This window comes from Lygodium microphyllum, chromosome 12, assembly GCF_053477565.2.
Source record: "Lygodium microphyllum isolate KBCC chromosome 12, Lygodium_microphyllum_v1.1.10, whole genome shotgun sequence".
NCBI classification, from domain to species: domain Eukaryota; kingdom Viridiplantae; phylum Streptophyta; class Polypodiopsida; order Schizaeales; family Lygodiaceae; genus Lygodium; species Lygodium microphyllum.
In genome coordinates, this window is record NC_141146.1 from 10,898,735 (window position 1) to 10,921,345 (window position 22,611).

A 22,611-nucleotide genomic window follows, 5' to 3' on the forward strand; every position below is an offset into this window, starting at 1 on the left:
AGTATGTGAGGAAGTAGGTTTTGGAGTAGGTCTCCATGGCCCAAAAGTGTACTATAGCTATTGAAGGTCATCTTCCATTAATATTTTGGAAGTAGGTGATATTCCAAGGTACTAGAATAGTAAAGCTGTATATGTATAGCCAAGAATCTAATACGTTAGTACATGAGTTTGCGAACAACCCTTCTAGTGAGACTAAACAATGCTGATTTCCTTGTGGCCACTCTAGCTTCTTGGCACACCCATGTCATGTTAGATTGCATGCGTTGTCTTTTTCCCAAGTCATACACCTCAACAATGTTAGAGGAGCCAATGATGGGTGGTGCAATCAAGAGGAGAAGGAGGAGCGGTAGGAAGAGGGTTAGGATGTACATCAACAATACTAAGTGGACTTACTTTGACATGTATCATACTACTACGAGGATGGGGTTCCAAGATGGCTAGTATTGGGAAAGAATAGAATATTGTGAAATTTCCAAATTTGATGCACTTCTACTCTTCTTCAACTTTCAATTGTTATTTCCTTGACCAACTTGTTTTTCTCATGTGTGCTTTCTTTGTAAACCACACTTACTTTTGAAGTTGACTTGGTACATTTATTATTGACACGTCATGACATCAAATTGACAGCACTAGCTTTTTTTCTATAAGTTTGGATGACTATGATTTGCTTGTCGACATTGATTTTTTTGACAATTGTAAATTGCCATGTTAGCTTATTCTAAATTCTAGCTCTTTTAAAAATTCGATGAAGCTAACCATGTAAACAAACATTAGATATCTAATTTAGAGAACTATGGCCATCCATTAAACTAACACTATGGATTTTAGTTAAGGGTAACTATGTTGGAGGATATTTAATATCTTGCATGTTGATAGAGGATATTTTATATCCTACTCTCCAACAACTTATATCCATCTCCATGTCTCACTTTAAGGATCCACCTTTTTCCTCACCTATCATCCACCATATGGATCCACCTTTTTCTTACATACCATGTTGACATCTTTATGAGGTTGTTGTGCATATAAATACAACATACCTATTGAGCATGCCGTGAGATACCCTTTTAGCTCACTATCCTCCATCTAGCATCTACGAAGATCATCATTGAAGCTAATAGAAGTGCACAAGTGGATAGAGCATTCAACCCCATCAATTGTAGCAAATTGATAAAATAGAAAAATAATTTCTTTTGTTCTCTCTTGTACTTGTATTCATTGGTATCTTCTACTATGCTCCAATCTATTTTCTAATAATGAATAGGTGGCAAGCAATAAGGGGTCCAGATTGAGGAAGACAAATGCAAAAAGGAGGTTCAGTTGAAGGACTCAAGATGCAAAACCATCAAGAGGCATAACTTTGTAGCCTTAACATTTCTCAAAAAAATGTAAGAGGCATCAACATCGGCACCCTAACTTATTCAAGCAAAACACATATTGGCCTCTACCTCAACAACCAACTTCCTCAAGAGGAGTTGCAACCAGCTCCATCAATAACTTATTCTTCACCAACACATTTGATTCTTCTCCAACAAACATGATGAGTTGCACTTTAATTGTTTTGGACTCAATATTCATTGTATGTGCTCGAGTGCGCTGACCAATCTTGGGAGCTAGCTTTATTGTCTTTGAGAAGCCTTGCATTCACTTATACTTCAAAATTAAATCCATGAGAGGCTAAGAGAACTAGTTTTATAGCACTTTACTAGTTTAGTTATTCACAAAAAAAAAGAAATAAAATCACCATCGATACTACATTGTAGTTAGGGGCTCTCAAGTTAGGGATGTTCTATAGCCTCTATCAACCTAGCTCCATCTCTTACCCACTAGCCTCTCTTTCTAACTTTTCCTACATACACTAAGGGCCTAAACACAGCTATGCAGTCTCCACTTGCCTATGGTTAGCCTTGTCACCCTGAGTCACTTGCACTTTTCTCCTTCCACCTCATCGATCCCAATGCCAGCAAATCAAGCCCCTTCAAGCAAGGTGAAAAAGGCACTTTAAGAAGGAAGATACCAATTGCACCAACTATCACTTGTGTTAGCATTCAGTCCACTAGAGGCATACCCTTCAAGAAATCTTGAACTGGATTCGAGCTTCCTATTTCCTGTGCCTCCACGTAGTTAGCTTCATGAACATCTTTTCCTTAGCAATGAGAGTTATTTCCATCCCCACAACTTGTTGTGCGAGCAAATTTTTACTAACTTATTAACTTTACATACATAATTTTCATATGTACTAAATAATTTCTATAACCGTGTATCTATATGTTTATACACTTGGGAAAATGATGAAAGAAGTTGCATATTGCTATATGAACTGCTTATTGTGAAGTAGATCAAGACTCCATAATTTTAGACATTGCATAGCTTAATTCACAAAGAATAACTTTTGTACTCCTTGCTAGACATTTTTGGCAGGCTAATCTACATTGACTGTGCTCTTAAACCTACCTATATACTCACAAGTATGGAGCTTGCTATTATAAGGCTAGGTTTGCAGCCAATACTTAAACATGGAAGTGAGAGACTAGGATGATGTACACTCCAATGAATGGGGAAGGGCATGGTCCTTATCTTCTCAAACTTCAAAGAGAATTGTGTCAACTATCCATAGTGCAAATTGTATGCAAATATGGCACTCATCTAGCTTTACACATGACACATTCATAGAAAGTCACACATTCATGCCCTTTTGTTCGCAACAACACCATTGGCAATGATGACATGAAGCAATAATACTCATAGAAAGCTATTCTTTTCTCATTCATTTCACCAAAATTGATTTAAATGCTCGTAGATTTTTGTTTGCAACAACACCATTCACAATAACATCAAGCAAGAAACATTAACATCATACATATTTGTTAGTTCATGCAAGCTTAGATAAGTTATTCATAACACCTTTTCCCTATCATTTTTGCAACATATATATTTTTTTCATATTGAAAAGATGGATGGACACTTCTACCAAAGGCTAACTATGCAATGCTAGTTTTTGGGAAGGAGTTCCTAAATGGGCTAAACTTGGACCTTGTCTTTAATGGCTTCAACTCGACTTAATTTAGGTGGGCCATATTAGTCGAGGAGGTGGTATATTCTATGCATGTGTACAACACCACCAGCTATCTTCACCATAGAACAAGTTCTTTGTCACGGCTTTTGAATGGTATGTTGACAATAGAAAAGGTAAGCATAATCACCTAGTGTAGGTAGTATTGAAAAATGTACAATGAAAAGGGCCAAAAGCATAATTGACTCATTCAAGTGTTGTTATCTGAGTGGTTAATAACTTTTTAAAAAATGCATTGAGAAAGGAATATTCAAGTATTGCCATCAAGGTAAAAAGTTTCCAACTTCTAGAGGAATAAAGTATTTATAGCTTCTAGGGTTAAGAACAATATTCACCCAAAACACTATTGGTAGCAATTACAAAAACCTTTAATTCAAAATTTGGAGGGATTTTTGAATCACATTACACATAAGTGACATTTTGAAAGATTTAGAGGATTTTTGAATCAAACTATACTTGTTTATCATTCTTTTAACTAAGAGATTTTGTAAAATTGAAGGTTTGAAACCTTAAATTTGAACACTTAGGCCAACAAGCGGCTAGGCCAGGTGGAAGGAAGGGTGTGTGGGTAGCTAAAGGTTAGCAATTCGATTCTGCGGTAGCTTTGGAGCGGCAAACCTTTGGGTGAAAATATTGGGCTTGTCACAACTTCCGGATCGAAAAAACGTAATACAAAATTGGAAGGGTTTATCACTAAAATTTTTGCAATTCATTTTACATTAAACCTCGGGTTTTTCGCGAAAAAATGCAATACAAAATTGGAAGGGTTTGTCACTAAAATTTTTGCAATTCATTTTACATTAAACCTCGGGTTTTTCTCGCGAACACCGGTCAAGTCAAGAAGGACTTGGTAGTCAAAATGCTGATGGGGACAAGTAGGACAGGCAAGCACAATCAGGTAAACAATGTAGGTGGGTAGTGTGCTTAATCAGGGGGTAAGTACATAGGCTTTAGTTAGTGTAGGTAGTGCGTCCTCTTTAATTAAAGGATGGTGCTGTGTAAAGTGGCCCACAGACAGAGAGAGAGAGAGAGGGTGGGTGCAGGTGGCGCCTGGCTTCTGTTATGCCAGTGGAAGAAGAAGCCAGGTAGTGACTGGGGAAGCTCGCATCCGCTCCCTCGCGCCCTCGCTGCATTTACAGATCTTTATCTATCTATATATATCTCTCTGCCTTTTGTTCAAATCGTCACATGGAGATGCCTGGATGGATCTTGTTGTCCATAGTAAGCTTGTTCTTCCGGTCCTTCCTCTCGGGCTTGCCGCCTTCCCCAGGAGATTATCGTGAAACTGTGAAAGCCTCCAGAAGACACCTTCCCAAGAGGCGGAAGAAGAGTCGCAAGGAAAGGGGGAGGGTTTCACCAGGGAATTATTATTACAGAAAAGCCTGCAGACATTGCCCACAGGGAGACATTTCGAAGTGGAGGCAGAGAGAAAGAGAGGCTTTGAAGAACTGTAATATCGAGGAGGTTGCTTGGTCTAACTGGCAGCGATTTGTGCAGGCCAGAAACAGGCAGGCATACACAGCATGATTCTTTGACTGGAATGGAACGAGGAAAAACGGAAGCTTGGAAGAGCAGCAAGAAGGCCAGTTCAGTACCACAAGCGGTGATTTCGCCAGAGGTATACCACAAGGAAGCCAAGTGAAGGCAAGGAGAAATGGAAGAAAGTAGGCACGAATTATGGCTTTCCTAGAATCGCTCACATGCAAAATAGAGACTTAACGAAACTATTGTCCTCTTTACAGTTGCTTAAACTTTCTTCAGTGTACTCAGCTCGTCCCGAAGTGCTAGCTTTTCTCGCCTGGCCGGGAAGCACCCGGGCAGGGCATTCTAGCAGTTTTATAAGCTCTCAAGGCATCAGAGTTGCCCTACGTGATTGTATAAAGATGCAGGACCTGTCTGTAGCTTGAACAATAGCAGGACTTTATATACACATTGTTATGATTCCCCGAGTTGCACTTCAAGTCGCTTTGTTATGGTTTCTATTGATGATGTACAGCCTGGATTACTTTTTGGGTGCCTCACAAGGTGGAAATTTCTTTTGCTCTTGTTTTATGGTAAGTGTGGTTAATTCATTTGTGAATTTGCTGGGTATACATTCAAATGGTGCTGGTTTCCCCTCATTTACAACTTTCAGCAGTACTTGTCACAGGATTGGCCTTATGCACAGCCGATCCCCACTCCTACATTCTGGAGAATATCACAATTGTACCGAACAAATCAAATATTTCAGGAAGTGTTGGTCCAGGTTTGCTGAATGTGTACACTTTGGATGCACGAAGCTGTGCAGATGAGAACTCATTTCTTGTTGTTGCCCTTGAATCAAACCCCATGGACATATTCACCTCATATGATTATGATCATGTAAGCTATGTGCTGTGGATGAACATTGACGGTCACAATCCGCTGTTTGATACTGACAATGACACCCTCTTGGCAACTACTAGTGGGTCCTTTTTCTTTTTGGTAGCTTCTCAATTATCTTGAATGAACGGACATTGGATTGAGTAAAAACTTTATTGCCCTAATGTAGATATCAGGAGCCCGAGTTTGGATAGTTGCAGTCCGTTTACACAAGTACAACCGAGTAAGTAGTCCTTTCTCACTGTCTTGCATACTTCAGCGGTTGTGGTATTGATTACTTCTTCTCATTGCATCAAGTTTCTTTGCTATAATCCCTTTTGAAAAAGCTAAATATATCTAGAAAATTAGTGATAATGATCTTCACTTGTGAAGATATGCTAGAGTTTGCAAAGAGAATTTAGCATGTATAAATGACTAAAATATAGGGAGTTTCTAGGAATTCAAAACACAAAAAAAGAGAGAGTAGTTAGTGAATAGATGAGTATTAAAATGAAATGTATGAAGTAGGTAGAAATACGGGTGCTTAAGGAGTGGAGCTGTCCAACAACCATTGGCTCTTGTGGGAGGTGGTTGAGGGAGAGTGTTGTCCTTTCTGTATGAATTTGAGTGTAGCAAACCCACTAGGGATGATGTTGATGCAGGATTGTAGGCCAATTGATGAAGAAGGTTGCTAAATATGATGTTGTGGATGTAGTAGGCAGCAAAATGCAGTTGTATAGTTGGTCCTAAGAGTCCAAAAAGCTCTAATTGATGAAAATACAATAGGATGAATCATGAGTGCTACGTGAAAGATTAGAAGTGTTAGCATTCGCTAATTCTTTGGGTAGTGCCCAATGTTTTAGTTAGTTGGTATGCCATGCGAACACTAAAAGCCATTGTCTGTTGGTGTCGCTACATCAAGGTCCTGCTGCAGCCAACCAATGTTGAGACCGATGAAGAGAAGTTGCTGTTTTGAAGGAGATGTTGTTGCTGTTTTTAACCTGCATGTAGTCTTTCTTGCAACTTTGCACACAATCTCTCTTAGCCTTGTTCATAATATTCTCGGCTATGCCTGTCATTTTCTTGGCCTAGCTCATCATTTTCTTTGTCTTGTTTGTTATTTTTTGCATATCTATGAAAAAAATGTAGAAATCTTATTTTTTCGAATTTGGGGTTTTCAAAAATTTGTGCAATTTCTCATCTATCTTACTCATCTTATAGCTAATTTCAAAGAAATTGTCATTTTCTCATACTCAATGCCAAGAAATTTGGGGATTTTTGGTTGAGTTTTTCAAAATTTAAAATTTCTCTAAATTTCTTCGAGGAAAGTTTGGGTTTTTGCCCAATTTGAGTTTCGGTGTGCAATTTCATTGATATTGATGTGAGAAATTTAGAGCTTTTCAGTTTTTTTGGCTCTAGTATATATCATGAGGTAGATTCTAGCTATTGGTTATTGTTGGCATGTGTCTAGAGATAATACTTTTGTAGGAATTCGGATGATAGAAACTTTTTCAATTTTTTTGAAATGTCAAGAAGAAATTTGAGGCTTTTGCCTTGCATACATTCCAAGGTAAGAAATTGGTGGTACAATAGCATTTAATTATTGCTATAGTAAGATTAAACAATAAATTTAAAAAACATTTCAGAAATTTTGTGAAAAGTGACATTAAATTGTTGAAATTTGTAATTTTGTGGGCACACATTATAAGGTAAGTGTACTACATCAGTATACAACAATGTATTACTGATATTCTTGGAACTATAATTTGGGCGACATTGTGCACACTTTGGCATTTGTTTGACAATTTGACGTTTGTTAGTTTATCCCAAGGGATTTTTGGTACTCTGAGGAGTAGACACTCTATGCTTCAATGTCGAAGTATTTGGCTGTAGATTTTTGTCTATAACTGATAGCATAGTATGTTAGGAAAATAATAATTAGAGTAGCATTCTTGGTATTTTCACGTAGGAGGACAGGCTTGATGGCTTCAACTACTTGTTGTGGAGTTTTATGCTTTGTAAGCTTCTTGTTGTGAAGGACTCATGGGATTATGTTATGCGTGACTTGCAGCAACCAAGAGGGTTTGGATCTCAGACTCCTTAGTGTCATGCTTGAGAACAGGTTGCTAGTGTTGGTGTTGCCCCTTTTCTCTTTCCTATGGAGGATTAGAGGAAATGGGATTTGAAGGATGTACATGGACTTTCTTTGATTGCCTTGTTAGTGAAAAGAGCAATTATTTCGCACACTTGGACTTGTAAGACCTCATCATTAACATGGAATATACTTGAGCATATGTTTGCGATACGCAATGAGGCTGGGATATTCTATCTCTGTAGTGGTTTGGTTGATGTGAACATAGATAAGGGTGATAGGTCACCTCTCTCACATATAGGATTTGCACGAGTAGCTACCTAATGTTGATGAGGTTATTCAAGATTCTGAATTGGTGAACATCACACTAAACTCTCTTTTCACAGTCATCTTGGTTTCCACATCTTTGATGTTGTCTTTGAGGGGGTGGGGGAGGGGGTAGCAGCTCCTTCATTTGTACAATTGAAAAGCCTCTTTTGCTACTAGATGAACAGATTCAGAAGAATGTTGCATTACATTTGGGTGATGAGTCTATGCTTTTGAAGTTCAAAGGCAAAGGATAAGTTGGGCAAAATGCAAAAAATCAGCAAAAGGGTGATGCTAGACAGCCATCAAACAAGGCTGTTCAAGGCTTAAATAAGTTTGAAAAGAAGGAAAAATGCCATTATTGCAAGAAGCTTGGTCACTATATTAATGAGTACCAAAAGAGATTGGCCAAGGAGAAGAAGAAAGACTTCAGTTTGGCTATCCAAGAGGGATTAGCCAGCAAATCAGTAGATAGTGATACTTTATTTAACTTGGTAGAGAAGGATCATGCATTTTTCACATGCAGTTATGATTCTTTTGATGAGAAACCACATCATTTCGTATAGTTTCTCTTTTTCATTCCCATTTTTGGTTTTATTTCCTAGTCCCAAAAGGGCTTTCTAAGGTCCTTTGTGAGAGTTCGAGCGCTGCTCCAGAGATTTTAGTGGGCGAGACTCGAGATTGTTCATGCCTATACATATGGCATCTCCCATTCATTCTTCACCTGTACTTACCACACTCTCACTTCTTTTGAGACTTTGGTCTCCTCTCTTTTTCTAGCATATTCTTTTGGTGCCTTGTTATCTTTAGTATTATCAGGTTTGCGTTTGAAGCCCATTTTGTTGGTGTCAGCTTCTTCACCTTGGTGACAACTCCTCTCAGTCTAGTGTCAGCATCCCTAGCTTGGTGATGACTTCTTCTACTTGGGTGTTAGCCTCCTTTCACTTGGTGTCATCTGTCCCTTGATTTGCGTTTGTAGCCTATGGAAAGTCCTGATCACTTGGTATCACATTCTTTGTTGACGTCATTACCTTCAAAGGTTGGTGGACCTTGTGCTTGTTAGGTTTTTGTGCCTTCCTTCATCTAGTGATAGATTACTAGCCCTTGCACCTTGTGTTTGGCAAATAGGAGGCTTCGTCGATTTGCGTTTGTTGTATTTGGAATCTCCTTCATTGTTGGCGACCTCCACCAGGCATCATCATCAAAGGCCGTTACATTTGCATTTATGATGTTTGACTCCTTTCCCTCCGATGTCACTTCTTAGTAGTTGGTGTCATTCTTTAGGTTTTTGTTTGTAGATTTAGAGGCTCCTCATCCTCTGATGGCAATCTTCCTATTCTAGGTATTCTCAGTCATTATCCTTGCGTTACGGATTCAGAGGCTCCTCTTCGACAGCAGTCTTCTTGCTCTAGGCGATACCTCATCATCCCTTTGTTTGTAGACTTGGAGGATTCTTCGGCAATCTCCCTACTCTAGGGTATTCGTCGTGTTATGACACCCTTGTATCATATTCACTTCATCTTGTTCATTTGAGTTTCTCCTCTTCTCAAAGTTTGTCAAATACACACAGCGCTTCTCTCTATGAACCCTACGGTCTCTTTGTTTGCCCAATCATTTCTTGACATGCAATCAGAGCCAAAGTCCCTCAGTGAGTCACGAAGATTCTCTGGATCAGCGAAGGCAAAGATAGGTTGCAGGTGTGGCATCAATATTTGATTATTACTCTACTTTTGTTGCATCACTTGGAGATATCCTTCTTCTCCTTCTAATCTTCCCCTTTTACAGGATGCCATTCTAGTCCCATGGCGTCTCCAGCGATAGATTGCATGTCTCTTGGTGCTCCTATTGTGGCAAGAATGGTCACATTCCTGCAGATTGTCGACATCAAACTTTGCTCCCTACTTCACCAGAGTATATGTGTTTTCCACCAGGCACTCGTGTTACCTCTCCTTTTTGGGCCACAGCTTTTTCTACCTTGGCTCTCACCTGACTTTGCTCAAGACAATAATCTGTCTTTGACTTGCACTAAGTTCTTGCAAGTAAAAGGAGGCTTTAAGCCCTCACGAGGCGATAAGTTGTGGTGACCATCTCATTGCTTGGAGGTTTTTTCCACCCATTTTTGGGTCTAGTGGTTTCCATGGTCCACATCTCCACAATCCACTCCATTGCGAGCTCGTGATTATTTGCCACCCTTGGTCCACCTTGAGCCTCCTATCCCACTCCTCAGGTTTGAGAAGACACTTTTGGTTACTCTCTGGCTTCTGCTTCTTCTAAGCCCCAGATACTATCTTCGGCACGATTGGCGGTGCTTCCTTTGTCATCAGATACCTCGGAGTCCGTGATCCATGAGTTGGAGTCCCTCTCTCTCTTAAGAGGGGGATAGAAAGTGGGAATCCTTTTCCTTTGCCCTTAGAGGGGATATCTCCTTTGTCTTTAGCTTTAGAGGGGGCTTCTACTTTAGTTTTCGAGGGGAACCCTACTACTCTCGAAGTTCTTCACCTGCCATCTTTTACTTTGGAGGTTTGGCTCTCTTTCGAGTAGTTTTATCTCCATTGATATCCACCATCTAGAGGACCTACAGAATCCTTGGATTTTCAGCAACAAATTTATGACTAGGCCTTTGTATTTATTACAGCATGGTGTAACGGAGCTAGTGGCTTCTTACTCGAGGTTGTTTTTCAGGTTCCATTGCTCATCCAGTCTTGTGACTATCTTCACAAGTCTTTTTTTCAGGTGGCACTCTCAGATTACAGGGTGGATCTTTTTCTTTTCACCTTACTTTTCTTTTGTGTTTCTTTTTGGGCTTGAGAGGGGGGTATTAAGAAACCACATCATTCCGTATAGTTTCCTTTTATCATTTTCATTTTTGGTTTCAGTTTCTAGCCGTGAAAGGCTTTCTAGGGTCTTTCGAGAGAGTTGGAGCGCCGCTCGAGAGGTTGCATTGAGCGAGACTCGAGATTGTTCATGCCTATATATATGACACCTCCCATTCATTCTTTATCTGTACTCTCCACTCTCTCTCACTTCTTTTGATAGTTTTGTCTCCTTCCTTCTTTCAGCATATTCTTCGAGTGCCATGTCACCTTCAATATTAGGTTTGCGTTTGGAGCCCATCTTGTTGATATCAGCTTCTCCAGCCTAGCGATAGCCATCTCAGCCTGGTGTCAGTATCGCCAACTTGATGACGGCTACTTTACTTGGGCATTGATCTTCATTCACCTGGTATCATCTACACAGTCCTTGATTTGTGTTTGTAGCGTTTGGTGAGTCTTGATCATTTGATGTCCCATCATTTGTTGATGTCCTCACCTCTAGAGATTGGTGGATCTTGCATTTGTCAGTTTTTGCCCCTTCCTTCATCTGGCGAGAGATTAGAGGCCCTTGCACCTTGTGTTTGGCAAATAGGAGGCCTCACCCATTTGTGTTTACTGCATTTGGGATCTCCTTCATTGTTGGCAACTTTCTTCTCCACCAGGTGTCAACATCAGAGGCTACTACATTTGTGTTTACAGCTTTTGTCTCTTCCACCTCCAACATCACTTGCCAGTAGCTAGCGTTAGTCTTTTGGCTTGCGTTTGCAAACTTAGAGGCTCCTCACCCTTCGATGGCAGACTCCTTGCTCCAAGTGACTCCTCATTGTCCCCGCGTTTGTATAGACTTAGTAGCTTTTTCAGTAGTCTCCCTATTCCAAGGCATCCTTTGCGTCACGGTACCCTTGTACCAAATTCACTTCATCATCTTGCTCATTTGAGTTTCTCTTCTCTTCTTAGTGTTTGCCATACACACACTGTGTTTCTTCCTTCAAACCGTATAGTCTCTTTGTTTGTTTAGTTATCTCTTGACATCTTCTATGGTTGATTCAGCATTTAATGTTGATGAAATGCAGCAAACATGGTATTTTAACAGTGGTGCTTCAAAGCACATCACTTCCAAGAAGTGTTTATTTACTTCTTTGCATTTAATCTATGGTGGGAAGTGTGTCACATGTGCGAATAGCTATAGTTATGATGTTTATGGCATTGGGACATTCACTATTATTGTTCTAGATGGTGTAGACTTCATGCTTCTAGATGTAATGTTTACACTTGGCATTACAAAGAACTTGTTGTCTATTTTTGCTTTCAATAAGCATGGCTTTTAGGTCATGTTTGAGGATGACAATTGTATTTCCAAAGATAGAGAGATGGACTAGACACTCACGTCTCCTGACACCTTGTACAAGGGTTTATTCTTGTTAGACACTTATGACCATAGTGACAGGAAACGGTCGGAACGGCCCCCCGGCACGTGGAATCGCCGTCCCCGGAATGTATCCGTCATGGACCGCGTTTCCAAATGATGGAACGTTCCCTATCCCATTTCAGACAGGGAACGCAGCAGGGAACGCGAACGCCACGTGGCAAAACTTAACTGCGCCTGGTCGCGTCCTGCTCCTGCTTGCATCCTGCCCCCAGCCACCTTCATTCTCTTCCTTCTTCTTCTTCCCTCTCTTCCTTCTCTTCCCTCTCTTCCTTCTTCTTCTTTCTCTTCTTTCTTTTCCCACCTCCAACCTCTTCCTTCTCTTCCTTCTTCTTCTTTCTCTTCTTTCTCTTTCTTCTCTTCCTTCTCTAGGTTTGGCGTTCCCGTTCCTACTTGATGAATTTTGATTTTTTAAATTCGTTCCCGTTCCCACGTCCTCGTTCCCTAGGTTTGGTGTTCCCGTCCCCGTCCCCGTCCCTGTTCCCCTTCCCTGTTCCCGTTCCCCGTTTCATGTTTCTATGCTTATGACTGACAGTCTCATGATGCTTTGACATTCACTAGTCTTATGTGCTATGCAAAATGCAGAGCTTTGGCATGTGCATCAAGGACATATGAGCTTTGGGAGCTTGATTACCCTTAAGAGGTGTCATATGGTACATGCTTTGCCTCCAGTGGAGACTCCACCTCCTCATGTATGTGAGGAGGGATGTATTTTGGGCAAGATGCACAAACTTGGCTTAAAAAAGGATGGTGTAGTGCATGCTGTTCGAAAAATGCAGCTCATTCACTTTGCTGTTTATGGTGTCATGAAGACACTTGCATTTAGGGGTCATCTTTACTTTGTTACATTTATTGATGACTATGTCATAAGGACATGTATTTTTGAAACCTCACTTAACATGTGGATTAGTTTTTCATCACATGGTTAAGTAAATGTTGCACATGTGAGGTGTAATTGGGGTTAGAGTAAATTTACGAGTTCGAGACTTGAGAAAATCACGGGATGTTAAAGGCAAAAGTTGCTATAAGTTATGTTGCACAAGTACTTGGAGGTATCTGGTGTCAATTGTTGGCCTAGGTTTTTCATTTGGCTATAAGTGTCGGTTGATGACACTAGAGAAGTGGCGTTTAATGGTACCTAAGGCTAATCTGATGGTCAAATATGGCGCATAGACACTTAGGAATGGAAGTTGCCAGCCAATTTAATTATTGGCCAATCAGACCATTTTTTCAAGGCACGGAAATAATTATTAGATTAATTTTCAGTATTTAAAGATTAAAAATTAATATTTAATTATAGTTACGATTGAAAAAACCATTTGGGAAGGTTGTCACTTGTTAAAAATGCCCATGTAAGATTGAAAAACGTCTTTAGAAGCTGGAGAGAAGCATTTTAGTGTATTTAGGCTACAAGAGAGAGGGAGGAGATGTTGCTGGTTTGATCTGCAGCCATTGGAGGATCTTTTGAGGCAGCCAGGGGTTGGAGAAGACCAATCTACAGTAGGTGACAGTATCTACAAGCTGTTGAGATAGGGCAACAGCAGGAAATGACAGATTTTCTTCAGTCCTTTGCATCTACAAGTTGTTGTGGTAGGGCAACAGCTGCATTTGACTGATTTTTAGGCATTCTTTGCGACAAAACTTTGAATTCTGTCTCTCTACAGCTGCTCTCTCATCTCCCAGCCATTTCATAGCCTTGCTCCAAAGATCCTTAGCATTTGGACCCTTGGAGATTGAGAAATTGAAAATTTCTCTATTGTAGACCCTAATTTACAGCAGAAATTAGGGTTTAGCAACAGCCTTAGGAAGCATGTTAGAAATTGGAAGCTCCAAGACTTGGATTTTTTAGGGTTGAAGATGATTTTTAGCCTATTCAAGTGGAGGGACCAGCAAATAATTGAATTTGGGTCATTTTCCATTGTCTATGAAGTGGGTAAAGGCCAATTAAGTGCCCGAATCAAGGGGAAAATCAGATTGAAGACTTGCTGGTCACTTTGGACAGCAAGGGGAGTTTGGATTGCAAAGAGGATCGAGAGAATCCCATTGCAAATCAACTTCTCTAATAATAAAGCTAAAGAAATATCGAAAGGGTGGCCAATTTTGGGACCAATCTGGTGGTTGAGGTACTTTAGAAAAAGTTTCTTCATAGAGTATCTAAATTATGTCCAGAAGACATGTAATTTTCAAGTCACGATTCCAGTCTTAGTCCCGGTGCCTTGTCCTCTATTTTCCACCCATTCTCTCCATCCTTGTTTTAGTTTCCCGTTAGGGTGGTTTCATATGTTAGTGTGTGAATATATGTGGTATGGAATATACACAAAAATGTTGAGGATAAAATACGTTGTTTCGTATGTTTAATTAAAAAATACATATAAAATTATATTTAAAATCAGCCTACACATAAAAAAACGTGCAACTTAAAGATAGATCGAGAAGAGGCCTAGGCATTGGGGAGAAGAATGAGGAGAGGGAGAGGATGTAATGTGTAATATGTATGAATGAAACTTCCAAGTCAGAGAGAGAGAGAGAGAGAGAGAGAGAGAGAGGGGGATTGAAGAAGATAGTGGCTTGAAACTTGAGCTTAAGAGAGGAAGATTGATGAAGATGGAGGCTGATTTCTGTGGTGAGATGGGGGAGGGGGCTTCCCTTTTATAAGGGTAGAGGTGAGGGAGAAGAGAAGAGGAAGGAGTATGAAAGAGGGAGGAGTGTGAAAGAAGAGAAGTTTGAATGTGTAAGAGCCCAAAAAAAGGAGGAAAATTTCAAAAAAATGAGCAAATGAACATTTTAAGTGGTTGCTTTTTTTGGGGTCATGCAAATTGTGAAGTATTGTATGAAATGAACTTATGGTATGGTATTGTACGAAACATATTGTACGTGCATGGAATGGAACCTTGTCACCTTTGTCCCGTCCCCTGTTTGTAGTGACTATAGATGTAAGGCTTTGGTCTCACATCAGATTGTTAGAGGTGAGTTGGGGGACTCCTCCGATCTTATTGGAGGCTCTTATCAGACTAGTATAATTTATACATAACTTATGGGAGCTCCCCAAACACAAATATGCGTGGCTAGCTGGAGTCCTCATGATAGTTTGTTGCTAAGGGTGATACTTCATATTGGTATGTCTAGATGATATCATGGTTTGAGTTACATAGTTTTAGCATGGATAGCTACCACCCTTTCAGTACTCCCTCAATGCATTGTCGCTCACTCTAAGTCATTCGGAGATTGGTAGCATTGTTTGGTAGGATCTTATTTGAGTGGAGATTAGGAGGACATGGCTAATGTCAGTACACGAGATAGGGATGAAGATAGCTTTCTATTGAGACCATTTTCTTTATAGGATGGATTTGTTGTGTGCTCGAAGTACATGGATACCCACTTATCACTTAGGATTAGATGTGCCATGGATCAGATATGCACCTCTGTACACCAGCTAGAGTTTGAGATTAGTAGATATACATCCACATCTCCAAAGGAGTGTGTGTGTCAAATTTGTCAGCAAGACCAAGAGACAAAGGAGCATTACATTTGCTATTGCTTGGCCTGCTATGAAGATCCGGCGGTGCCTCCATTGTCTATTAAGAGATACCTTGGTCTTTTTCTCCTAGAGATACGAGGATCGAGAGAGACCATTCTACCTTTGAGGTAGAGCACAATTTTGTCAAGAGCCCATCCAAAGAGCCCACAATTTTGAGGTAGACCTTTGAGGTAGAGCACAATTTTGTCAAGAGCCCATCCAAAGACAATTCACATACTTCTTCATGAGGAGGACATAGATAGCCTCTGACTAGTCTCGATTTGTATTTAAGAGGAGTACCAAGGAGTCCCCTACACCGCCTCAACTTACATTTATGTTAGGGACATTCCAGGTGTCCTACAGCTTGTGAGATTTGTTTATGACACATGCACAAGAGGACACAACAGATCCTTGATCAAGCTAGAGCTAGGCCATCCATGTTCTTATCTACATGGGATGAGATTGAGGCTGTGTTAGTGACCGATGAGGGTTTTCCTGAGATGATAATGCACCCTTCATGTCCCTCCTAGGTCCACTTCATTAGTTATGACACTACCAGCTGGGTTTTCTATTATGAGCATTTATGATTAGATTTCTTTTACTTCACTTTGTATTTCCTAGACTATTGTATCAATTTACAGACAACTGCAACTTATGTTCTCATAGATCTCATTTTGGCCTCTTGTAGATGTTAATAGATCATTTCATTTCATTTCATCTCTCATTCTTTGTTAGGCTGCTGCCAACAATGTATGCACAATGATTAATTTTGATAGTGGCCAAAGTTTATGGAGGGTTGGGTTTTAGAAGTTTTGCTCTTAACGTGAACAACTTCCAAAAGTCCTGGACTTACTCGCTGTAGCTATGGTTGCAAGTTGATGAGAGAGTTATGGTGAATGAGGCTGTTATTTATTGCATTGTGAATCAAAAGAGAGCAAAATTCCCAAAAGTCCCAGACTTACCTGCTATAGATATGGTAGGGAGTTGATGAGAGAGTTGAATGAGATTGTTGTTTATTGTGTTGTGAATGAAAAGATGGATGGTTGTCTGATTGGTAAGTCATGACAATGGTGATTGCAGAAGTCACATGCCGCCAGTCATATGCATTTTTAAAACTGCAGCTTACTGAAGCTCTTCGAGAGGCTATGCCTTGGTATGTTGGTGTTTCCTCCTCAGGAATCCTGCTGAACTACACCTTAAAAGCATGGTGTTTAGGTAAAACAGTGCACTATTTTCCAGACATTTATTCATACGCTGTCATTAATTTTGTGTGGCCTTGATATCTCTTTAACTGCTTTTTTGATTATTAACTTAGCATTATACTATGAAAACATTCAGATAATACAACTGGATCCCAGCTGATCAAGCCATGTGCCAGTGTCGGAACAGCAGGATGCAATGATATTAGGGAAAGCTTCGTGTGTACTGCAGGTGTGTCTATGGGGTTGTTTATGTACTCTTAGGGTGTTTTTTGTACATTTGAAGGGTGTCAAAGTTACTTGACTCCACGATTTGTCCTTGAGATTTAGTAAAGGCTGTGCAGTATTTTGATCAGAGGCATTATAATGTACATTGTTTTGAAGCCAGCAGAGCCTGTTCATCTGACGGCTGAGCAGTCAAGGGTGGAAGTGACTGGACTGTCTTTGCAATCTGGAGAATGGAAATACTACACATTCAATGTATGAATGCTTTGTTTTGCTACTATTTTTAATTTGTGTTACATAGAGTTCCAAAGAGTTCTCTTCTTTAAGTTTTGATAGCTTCAAATTTATAGTTGGTCTATTTCTACGAAGCTTGAGAGTCTCTTCTTCTAGGTTTTTCATCCCTGGGACGTGTGTCAGTAAGATGTTTCTGAGACAAACTATTTATTGAACTATGGCATGTCTTAGGTGTAGGGTGCAGGACTCAACAGGAATTATTACAAAGAAAAAGTTTGCATATGCACACACACACACACACGCGGGCGCGGGCGCACACACCCACTCTCTCTCTATTTTTGAAAGCTTTAATACTTGATCTCTAAGGGAGACACTTATCAAAGTCGCAAAACTTGCAAAGAATAATACTACTGCTGAAATTGGCCAAGTTTAAAGCAGTCTATAAAGACAATTTCTACAAGGGCTGACGTTCACAACATGGTCTTGTTCTTGGCTGTCCAAACTGTGGAAAGTGCCCAAAATGAGCAAAACAAAGAATGGTAATGCTTATATGTGGATTTATATTTCCATAGGACTGAAGGAAAAACTTCCAGAGAATGATTCTGATGAGCAGCAGGTGTCATAATATCTCAAATTGACTTTTCTGCCTGAGATCACCAAGGGTGTTTTGAAGAGGCATTTTGTGTTTGTTCTACTTCAAGTATACAATAGAAAGGTCTGTGCTGCCAAAGTACATTTTGTGTATATAACACTTGCTTAGAAGGGATCAAGTGTCCATGCTCACATGCATGCATATGCATGCTTGTGTGGTGAAAAATGTTTTAGGCCCGGTGCTTAGAACCCTTGTCCTGCTACAGAGATTCCAGGGTTCATATCTTATGGGGCACATGAAAGCCATATTCTGACTTTCAGCCAGAAAAAGCACTTATGATGGCCAAAAGCTCTTTCCACAAGGCTGGAAGAACTTGTACAAACCAAGGCATGAAGAAAGTGCTTCCAGCTATCAGAATATTTAGAATGAAAGAGTATAAGTTCAATAAGTAGGATGCGAAAAGATTGACGTGAATTTGACTGAAACGTTTCTCTTATTTTTGAAGATCCTATGTGTATGTCAAAGAAATGACGTTGTTAAAAAAATAATAGAAATGATCTCCATCAACATTCATGCCTAGCATATCTTGATATAATGATAGCAATTGCAGGTATCTGATGATGGAGTTCGGGTATTGGTGGAGATGTCTCGACTACACGGTGATGTCATACTTTTTTTGATGCCAGGGGACAGTGAGCACAAACAGCAAGCTCTACCATCAGAGTTTGATGTAGACAAGTATGCAGATAAGCTGGGTTATGAGAATAGGCAGAATTATCATCATTATTATTTTACTGGTGTGGGGCTGTTCATTATTGGGATTTATAATAATGATGCTTGTGTTGAAGAAGTCTCGCTTGTGAACCTCACTATTTCTACAGCGACTGCACATAGCTCTAAGTACCTGTGTCCAAGAGACTGTTCTTACCCTAATGGACAGTGTGTATCAGATCTTGTATGCCAATGCCAGACAAGTTATGGGGGTCACTTCTGTGAAGGATGTATGTGATACTTGTTGGCAGACATTTTTTAAAATTTATACATAGTTTTAAACAATTGTTGGTGTTGCATTTTCTCCATTTAATGTGATTCCCTTGTGTACCATTTTGTTTTTAATAGTCGTCTCAATTACTTTTTTTGTAATTTTGACAGCGCTGGATTCCCCACATCTTACAGACAATGTTTCTGGAGTGCTTTTTCCTGGCCAAGTTGCTTATTTTAAGATGAGCGATCCAAAGTCGCGCAATCAGCACAATTGGTCAGTCAAGTTTTCTCAAAATGCAGTGCTCCTTGCTCAAAATGGAGGTTTCCCCACACTAGCAAACTATTCTCTAGCAGTTGGTGGCAATGTATCTGGGGAATTTTTGGTTGAATACGAAGCTGATGCAGGACAATTGGCTGAAAAAGATCTGATTATTGCCATTGTCAATCTGGACTACATTGTACATCAGATTTCTTTTTATAATGTTGTCATCAACTTTCCAGGTATGTGAAGCCCATTTTGAGTTGTATGAATGGGTGCAGTACAGATGATTGTTTTTTGGGCATCTCAGAATCTTAGTAAGCTTTTTGTTAATGGAGAATATTATTTCTAGCATGAGTGTATATGTGTTCAAATTGCTTGAGGCCTGTGTATGGCTGTGGTTGATCAGAGAACTTGACTTCAAGGACTAAGTTCTGTCTTACCCAGTTTATTAATAAAATTTACCTGCTTGTTCCATGTTTAGTCATCATTTTGGCAAGAATAATCTATACTACAAAGTTCTAACAGTCTGTAGGAGAATATATACTTGCGATATTATCATCATGACGTTGTGAGTAAGCTTCTTAAAAAAACAGTTCTCCATCTAAATAGTAACATGATCATGATGGCACAGGTCGAAAAGGTTTAAGCACAGGGATTATACTTCTGTTAGCAATAGGTTCCTCACTTGTTTTATGCATGACTGTGGCCCTCTTGAAGAGGATTTTGTATCAACAAACTAATTCTGAGTTTGATCCTGTCAGCTTCGGCAATTCAGAAAACCCTGTATGTTTTCTGTCCACTTATCATCTTTCTTCTGCTCTATGTTATACATTTTTCTCATTCTGGACACACATAACTAAGATAATGCTGTCATCACATTTGTGTAATTCAGTCCTGTGTGAGTAGAGTCTAGACAGTACTTTGTTCAGTCAACATGTACATTTTGGTGTTAGGGAGACTGTTGTTTGTAGATAACGTGGTGATGGCTTGTTGGCAGGTTGTAAGCGAAGGAGGGCTTCAAAGGCCGGCCATTGAAATGTTCCCAATTGTGTTATATGAAGATAGCTGCCTCTCAAATGATCAGGCACAGTAGGTTTTCAGCACCCTAAGCCTGAGATACTGTGAGATGCTCCATCTTCTTATTTTAGGAAGTCTGCATCATCTGGCATGCATATTTGATTAATTACTTTTGGCAGCTATGTCCAGATAGTTCAGTTTATGCCCTTTTTTCATTGAGTTAATTACTCCAGTATTTTCTGCACATAACATGATTTGTTGCCAAGGGAAATTAGACATGTAGGTGAAAGAAGACAAGTAGAAAAAGGAACCCATTGAACTTTCAAAGTGTCCAAAAAAGTATCTGTACATACTTGGAACGTGGTTTATATATTTATCCTGACAAATACCAAGGAGAATGCAACTGTGGTGCGAGAATAGTTAGGAGGCTCAAGGGAGGCTGCCACTATAATCATTGCATTAAAATGCTTGTAACATGACATTGGACTTGTGGTACTGAAATACTCTTGTATAAAATCAAGTAGCAAGAGGTTGGGCAAAATTTGGACAGGAGATGAGGTGGGGAGAGAACCGGCCATTTCCTGAGATTTCAGCTTGTCTTAGAAACAGCAGGCTGACTAGGAATGATTTTAATTCTTGTGGTACATCCTCCTTGTAGTGTGGCTGCTCATTTCTTGTTCATAGGTAAAGAAGGGGAGAGTATGCCTCTTCAACATCTAATCATGTATGTTTCACGGCTTGATAGCAAGGTCTGCAAATCAGTGTGAGGCTAGTATTTTCTTGATATTTACTTTTAGACAGCTTGAGTTGAAGGCTTTTATACGATCTTTAAGGAAATGAGTGAGTAGATTTTCATGTTGCGCACAGCTGCTATAATCATTCAACTTATTTAGCAGGTCAAGTGTTTAGGCTACCTGCCAAACATAGTACTATTCCTGTGCATGATGTTTGATTAGATTTCTTACTGTCTCATGCACCTGTTAGCAGAATACGCTACCCAGCAAAATGATCAGAACCTCGTGTTGATTTCAGGTGTCCCATTTGCCTCGTTGACTATGAAACTGGTGAAGTTCTGCGGAAAATTCATCCCTGTTATCATGCTTTTCATAAGGACTGTGTGGATCAGTGGCTCATTTGCCATGGGAATTGTCCACTTTGCCGAATTTCATTGTAAAGTTGGGTGGAGCGGCAGGTTAGATGCAGAACCTTTAAGAACAATCAGTGATAAACTAAGATAGTAGCTTCATTGTACGATCTTTGCAAAAAGGGACAACTGGGGGAATTTCAAAGAAAAAAGTTTGCTCCTGCAATCAGGCTTCCCATTCAACTGTGTGGATCAGTACCTTCATGTATCATGGGATTTGCCCAATATGTAGAGTTTCTCTGTCAAGTCGGGTGGTGCAGGTCACATTCAGAGCCTTCAAGAGCAGCTGTAATACTGATTCTGATAACTTCAATGGTGTTTGTTGGGCCTCTACTGGTGATGAGACAAAGGAACATTCATGTTGGCTTTCTTGGAACCTTGGCTATCTCCTAAATGAAGTTTTGGATTGTGCCATGGGCATAGCTTCTGAAGCTTTACTATCAAGTTTGCATTGTTGTACAGCTTAGAATGCGAAGAGTTGAGAGAGGTTTCTTTGTACTTCACCTGGTTGAGTAATTGAAATGAAGGAAATATTGCAGGTCCATGAAATGGGTTGCCTGGCATTGTTATTTGATTGAAGACCGATCCTGGCAGATCATTTGCAAGAGCAGGTTCTCTCGATTGTAAGAAACATTGCTGTCTCACTTGGCTGATGAGCAGTTAACAAGGTTGTCAAACACCGTGCAGTTTTATACTCTCTGATTAGGTTGGATGTATCAACTCTCTCAAAAGAGGACATGCCCACTTGCAGCTCATGCTCTCTTACCTCATTTTATACAAGGCCATTTGTTATAAGGCTGTAAAAGTTGTCTCAAATGTGATGCCCTTTCCTAAGAGTTCGAAAATTGTTAGATGTATAAAAGAGGGGGACTTTTTGCAGCCTCTCTTCCATTTGTTATGGTGCTAAGTTGCGGGGAATTCTTCAGTGGGAGTTGTAGCATAAACTTGCATATGGCTAGGTTAAAAAATTAACACTTCATATTTCATACTTGTGGCTACACCATAAATAATAAGACTCTTTAACAGCAAGCTTGGGTTTCTTAACGCTCTGTGTAAAAATAAAAAAGTTACCCTGACTTCACAAATACATTGCATCAAATTTATCTGATGCTTCAACATGGTTGTCAACACTCCATTGTTGTAGCACATAAGGATGTGGAAAACACAGCTTTATTTGTCTGCATCGATGATTTATTGCCATCTTGCTTGTGACATTTTGAGGGGGTGATGGTGTTAGTAGTTTTGTTTAATAGGTCGTCACATTTGTTCCACATGCCGCCATTGTTGTACTTAAACCCTTCATGACATTGTGCACATGTTTATGAAGGTGTACGTATCTTTTGCCAAAGCTGACACTACTGTGCTCTTATACTACAGTGACTCAGCC

The 22,611-nt window shown here is 39.9% G+C and overlaps 1 protein-coding gene across 5 annotated transcripts; it reads left to right on the plus strand.

Annotated features, from left to right (window-relative positions):
* Window positions 1-4,075: 4,075 nt before the first annotated feature.
* Window positions 4,076-22,231, plus strand: LOC148027448 (uncharacterized). 5 transcript variants are annotated; one of them, XM_087689137.1, is made up of 12 exons: window positions 4,077-4,691; window positions 4,816-5,127; window positions 5,211-5,516; window positions 5,604-5,657; window positions 16,648-16,782; window positions 16,906-16,998; window positions 17,155-17,246; window positions 18,428-18,818; window positions 18,970-19,302; window positions 19,695-19,846; window positions 20,061-20,152; window positions 21,113-22,231. In XM_087689137.1, the coding sequence occupies exons 2-12, from the start codon at window positions 5,046-5,048 to the stop codon at window positions 21,252-21,254; spliced, it is 1,872 nt and encodes a 623-aa protein (XP_087545263.1). In that variant the 5' UTR covers window positions 4,077-4,691; window positions 4,816-5,045; the 3' UTR covers window positions 21,255-22,231. The 5 variants fall into 5 exon arrangements, with proteins under 5 accessions (XP_087545266.1, XP_087545263.1, XP_087545262.1 ...); XM_087689140.1 differs by having other exon boundaries at window positions 4,076-5,127; window positions 20,061-20,184; window positions 21,113-21,252; XM_087689136.1 differs by having other exon boundaries at window positions 4,077-5,127.
* The last annotated feature ends 380 nt before the right edge of the window (window positions 22,232-22,611 follow it).

Coding starts and splice junctions, on each gene's coding strand:
- LOC148027448 (XM_087689136.1), top strand. CDS start 5,046: ATGGTTTCTATTGATGATGTACAGCCTGGATTACTTTTTGGGTGCCTC. Junction 5,517..5,603: donor CACCCTCTTGGCAACTACTA/GTGGGTCCTTTT, acceptor GCCCTAATGTAG/ATATCAGGAGCCCGAGTTTG. Junction 19,303..19,694: donor TGTTGTCATCAACTTTCCAG/GTATGTGAAGCC, acceptor ATGATGGCACAG/GTCGAAAAGGTTTAAGCACA.